The sequence below is a fragment of the Salvelinus sp. IW2-2015 genome, unplaced genomic scaffold, assembly GCF_002910315.2.
Source record: "Salvelinus sp. IW2-2015 unplaced genomic scaffold, ASM291031v2 Un_scaffold3667, whole genome shotgun sequence".
Lineage (NCBI taxonomy): Eukaryota > Metazoa > Chordata > Actinopteri > Salmoniformes > Salmonidae > Salvelinus > Salvelinus sp. IW2-2015.
Genome location: NW_019944944.1, coordinates 34,577 through 40,101, shown reverse-complemented (window position 1 = coordinate 40,101; position 5,525 = coordinate 34,577). Strand labels below are relative to the sequence as shown.

Below are 5,525 nucleotides of genomic sequence, written 5' to 3'. Positions count from 1 at the left end.
TAATTATTACTTCAATTGTTGTCCAACTTATATTTTTTAGTCCAAGCTTTATGAAATTAAGTTTTTTTATTTATAACTTAGGCGCTTCTCCAAGATGGCGGCCGGCCAGAACGCATGCATGTTCTGTACTGATTACATAGTAAACCACGATTTGTGATGCTAAATATGTCGGCACGGTGGACCCATATTTTCGGTCCGTCGTGGTCGAACTTTGCACCATTAAGCTAAACTATATTGCATTGTGTAATATGATTTACAGACTGTCATCTGAGAACGTAATATCAAGGCTTTAGTAAGATTATATATGCTTTTGTTGGGTTGTCTACGCATCGCTAACATTTAACGTGGCTGGTAAGTGCGGTTCGTGATTCCCTCCTGGGGGCACCTATTGTGGTACGCTCATATAAAGCTATATTGTGTTTTCGCTGGTAAAAACACTTAGAAACGTCGGTCTCTGTAATTATTCCGGCTCCTTCCAACGCTATTTCAGATTGCAGCTGCAATGTAAAACTGTGATTTATACCTGAAAAATGCACATTTTTCTAAAAAAAACTATCCTATACCATAAATATGTTATCAGACTGTCATCTTATGAAGTTGTTTCTTGGTTAGTGGCTATATATATCTTTATTTAGTCGAATTAGTGATAGCTACTGATGCAGGGGAAAAAATGGTGGAGAAAAAAAGTGGTGTCTTTTGCTATGGTGGTTAGCTAATAGATTTACATATTGTGTCTCCCCTGTAAAACATTTTAAAAATCAGAAATGATGGCTGGATTCACAAGATCTGTATCTTTCATCTGGTGTCTTGGACTTGTGATTTAATGATATTTAGATGCTACTATTTACTTGTGACGCTATGCTAGGCTATGCTAGTCAGCTTTTTTACTGTGGGGGGTGCTCCCGGATCCGGGTTTTGTAGCAAGTAGAAGTTTTAACTTGCACCTTTGATATCCCGCTCACAAGTATCCCTGTATCCATGAATAAACACAATATTCCTATTCCTCATTTAATTTGTGTTAAATGGAATAGTAACTAAAATAGGGATAGTGACTGTAGGTCTATAACCTCTCAGCTGTAGTGTGATATTAACTCCTGCAGAATTAAGCATGATACAACAAATGCACATGTTGTCTTTGGGAACAGGAGTGGAGAAATATGGTTTATTTTGGAATGGGCATGTAATGTGTTATCTTTGATTCTGTTATTCAAGCAGACAGTATTTCAACTACATAAAATGTGCACCCAAGATTAAACGTAGTTAATCGTTTTCTCAGCTTTTAATTTCCTTAAAACGGGTCAAACTGATGACATTTGGACATTTTGCACAGAACCAATCTTTCCACTGTTCTGTTGTTAATGTGTCCCTAAACAAAACAGACAACTTTACCCGTGTTAACTAGATTACTAATGCATTCATTCTATCAATGTAAAACATTACTCTGGAGAGCACTACTTTATTTAGTCTATCAATGTAAAACATTATTCTGCTGAGCACTACTTTATTTAGTCTTCAACAAGTTATGACAGAAGAGAATGTGCATGTATCTGACTATGGTTGACTAACAAATGGGCTTCAAGATGTGGGAAATTATAATATGGCCGACCAGATGTCAGAAATTATAATATGGCCTACCAGATGTCAGAAATTATAATATGATCTACCAGATGTCAGAAATTATAATATGGACTACCTATTGTGTTGCTTGCGTATCGTGAGATGTGGGAAATTATAATATGGCCTACAGATGTAGAAATTATATATGGCCTACCAGATGTCAGAAATTATAATATGATCTACAGATGTCAGAAATTATAATATGTCTACCAGATGTCAGAAATTTATAATATGATTCTACCAGATGTCAGAAATTATAATATGGCCTACCAGATGTCAGAAATTATAATATGGCCTACCAGATGTCAGAGTTTATAATATGGCCTACCAGATGTCAGAAACTATAAGATATGGCCTACCAGATGTCAGAATATAATATGGCCTACCAGATTGGTCCAGAAATTATAATATGGATCCTACCAGATGTCAGAAATTATAATATGGCCTCCCAGATGTCAGAAACTTAATATGGCCTACCAGATGTCAGAAACTATAATATGGCCTACCAGATGTCAGAAAGTTATAATATGGCCTACCAGATGTCAGAAACTATAATATGGTCTACCAGATGTCAGAAATTATAATATGGCCTACCAGATGTCAGAAATTATAATATGGTCTACCAGATGTCAGAAATTATAATATGTCCTACCAGATGTCAGAAATTATAATATGGCCTACCAGATGTCAGAAATTATAATATGGTCTACAGAATGTCCAGAAGATTAAAATATGGTCTACCAGATGTCAGAAATTATAATAGGCCTACCAGATGTGTTAGAAAATTATAATATGGCCTACCAGATGTTGTCAGAAATTATAATATGGCCTACCAGATGTGTCAGAGAAATTATAATATGGCCTACGATGTCAGTAATTATAATATGGCCTACCAGATGTCAGAAATTATAATATGGCTACCAGATGTCAGAAATTATAATATGGCCTACCAGATATCAGAAATTATAATATGGCCTACCAGATGTCAGAAATTATAATATTGGCCTACCAGATATCAGAAATTATAATATGGCCTACCAAATGTCAGAAATTATAATATGGCCTACCAGAGTGTAGAAATATAAAATGGCCTACCAGATGTCAGAAATTAAAAATGGCCTACCAGATGTCAGAAAATTATAATAATGGCCTACCAGATGTCAGAAATTATAATATGGCCTACCAGATGTCAGAAAATATAAAATGGCCTACCAGATGTCAGAAATTCTAAGGTGTTGACATGCCACAGTATTCCATCTAAGATCAGCATATCCCAGGCAACTGATCCTAGAGCAGCACTCCTCCTCTTTATGAATACTTGTCACAGGTGACTCCTCAGGTGAGGAATAGTTGTGCCTTACAGTTTTTGACCGGAGTTCACAGAGGGGGAATTGGTAATAATGCGGTCAGATTGAGAGAAGAGAAAGAGGCACATCATATAAAACATTTGATCCTCCATGCCACTCTGCTAGACTGGAGGATCCACACTGCAGACTGGAGAACTCAAGTATGTAGAGAGTTTTGTCAATGTTCATATCAGACATGTTGAGTTATCAGGCCAGTAAGACAAATACTTTCTTATCACCACTTGGACAAAGTTAGTATGTAGACTGTGAGGGTGTGGTGTGTGTGTGTGTGTGTGTGTGTGTGTGTGTGTGTGTGTGTGTGTGTGTGTGTGTGTGTGTTGTGTGTGTGTGTGTGTGTGTGTGTGTTGTGATGTGTGGTGGTGTGTAGTGTGTGCGTGTGTAGTGTTGAGTGTGTGGGTGTGTGATTTGCGTGTATCACTCAATGACTGTCTGTTCTTGCTTGCTTACTGCTACAGTGTGGAACATGGTGGAGAGAACACAATGAAACCTGGGCTTAGAAAATGTGAGTGTTGACTGCTGTAACGAGATAGTACTAAGAATAGTCTTAATTCAAGTTAAGTTCAAAGTCAAAGAACCATCAATTACTTTAACTTGTCACATTAAATATCAGGCTGTAGTTCTACAGAAGCCAGAAATCAGGGACACCCAACAGTTTACAAAGATGTTTTTGCAAATGTTCTGTGTCTGTGTATGTTTGGTGGGTGTGTTCTTGTTTACATTAGAAAGTGTGTGTGTTAATGCATGCATTACATGAAGTGTGTGGTGTGTGTGTGTGTGTGTGTGTGTGTGTGTGTGTTCGTGTGTGTGGTTGGTGTGTGTGTGGTGTGTGTGTGTGTTCAGGAATTGAGTGTGTGTTTCATCAATGCGTACAGGTGTTGAGTAGTGTGTAATTAATGTGCTGAATAAGTGTGTTTATAACATACAGTATAGCATATGATCATTCAACAAGTCTCAAGTTACCTTAACTTCTCCTTTTGATTTCTAATATTGTGTCTGGTTTCATCCATCAGATGTCTGTGATCTCACACTGGACCCAAACACAGTAAACAGACTTCTCTCTCTGTCTGAGGAGAACAGAAAGGTGACGGAGAGAGGAGGAGAGGGGAGAGAGGAGCAGCCGTATCCTAAACACCCAGAGAGATTTGACTACAGGAAGCAGGTGCTGTGTAGAGAGGGTCTGACTGGGTGCTGTTACTGGGAGGTAGAGTGGAGTGGATTAAGGGCTGCTATAGGATTGACATATAAAGGAATCAGCAGGAGAGGAGGGGGTGAGGACAGTCTGATTGGATGGAATGACAAGTCCTGGAGTCTGGTCTGCTCTGACAACATTTACACAGCCTGGCACAATAATAATCCCACTCTCATAGCCGTCCCCCCCTCCAGCTCCCACAGAGTAGGAGTCTATCTGGACTGGCCAGCCGGCACTCTGTCCTTCTACAGAGTCTCCTCTGACACACTGACCCACCTGTACACATTCACCTCCACATTCACTGAGCCCCTCTACCCAGGGTTTCTGGTTTATGACTCCTCAGTGTCCCTGTGTCAGGAGGTCCCTGTGTCAAACACAACGTGGACCTGCTGACATCATCTGAGCGCGACTTATGTTTGTTGTTGGAGCTGTTGGAAGCTGAAATCTTAATTGTTCTTGTAAAGCTGACCGTGTTTTTATATACTTTTATTTTATGATGGATCCTGCGGCTCTGCTGGGCTTTATATGCTGTGAGTGCTGCTGTCTGTCCCGGGATCCTGCAGCACGGTTGGGCTTAGTTGCTGTGAGTGCTGTTGTCTGTCCCGGGTATTGTAATGTTTTTAAAATTGTATAAACTGCCTTAATTTTGCTGGACCCCAGGAAGAAGAGATGCTGCCTTGGCAGCAGTTAATGGGGATCCATTAAAATATATACATATATATATATAACATATAAATACAAATAGAAAATAAAAATACAACGTGATGTTTCCCTCTGATCAAGGTTCAGTCAGACACTCTGGAGCAACAATGTAGAATATCTCTCTAGTGTGTTAACATATGACTGTAAAAATTCATGAATACACACCATTGAAGTTGACAGACATTGTCAAGTGGAGTCATTCATTAATAGAATGAATTACCACACTGTGTTGTAAAAACAGTTTTCATTTACAAATAATTTGTCTTGTTGTTATTGGGCTTCTTGGTGTTTGAAAATATTGTTGTCTGTAGAATGTTTATTTGTTAAATTCTTGACACAACAATCTTGTTTCTGTATAAACTAAATTCCACTGAATGAAATGTACATGTGACAGATGTGACTAATAAAGGTTAATCAACCAGATGAAAGAAGAGAGGTGTAAATGTTTTAATATTGATCAGAATATGACAGTACAGTAAATGGAGTACAGTAATAGGGGTTGTGTTCAGTACATAGAAAAGGGTCTTATTCAGATGAAAAGGAAGCTGTTATGATCACACACACAGACCTTGACTGTGTAAAATGTCAACTTCAATGGGGTCGTAGCTGTATTGAAGTGGTGTGTTTTTAGTGAATCTCCTTTCTCTATC

The 5,525-nt window shown here is 38.5% G+C and overlaps 1 protein-coding gene across 1 annotated transcript; it reads left to right on the top strand.

Annotated features, from left to right (window-relative positions):
- The first annotated feature begins 3,430 nt into the window (after positions 1-3,430).
- On the top strand, positions 3,431-5,306 carry LOC139025976 (stonustoxin subunit beta-like). Its single transcript, XM_070441252.1, has 2 exons — positions 3,431-3,486; positions 3,995-5,306. Exons 1-2 carry the CDS (start codon positions 3,465-3,467, stop codon positions 4,564-4,566), a joined length of 594 nt encoding a protein of 197 aa, XP_070297353.1. The 5' UTR covers positions 3,431-3,464; the 3' UTR covers positions 4,567-5,306.
- Positions 5,307-5,525: the final 219 nt, after the last annotated feature.

What these genes read in the sequence shown, in the direction of transcription:
- LOC139025976 (XM_070441252.1), top strand. Translation starts at nt 3,465, where the DNA reads ATGAAACCTGGGCTTAGAAAAT. An exon ending in GAAACCTGGGCTTAGAAAAT is followed by an intron (nt 3,487 to 3,994) that starts GTGAGTGTTGAC and finishes TTCATCCATCAG; the next exon opens with ATGTCTGTGATCTCACACTG.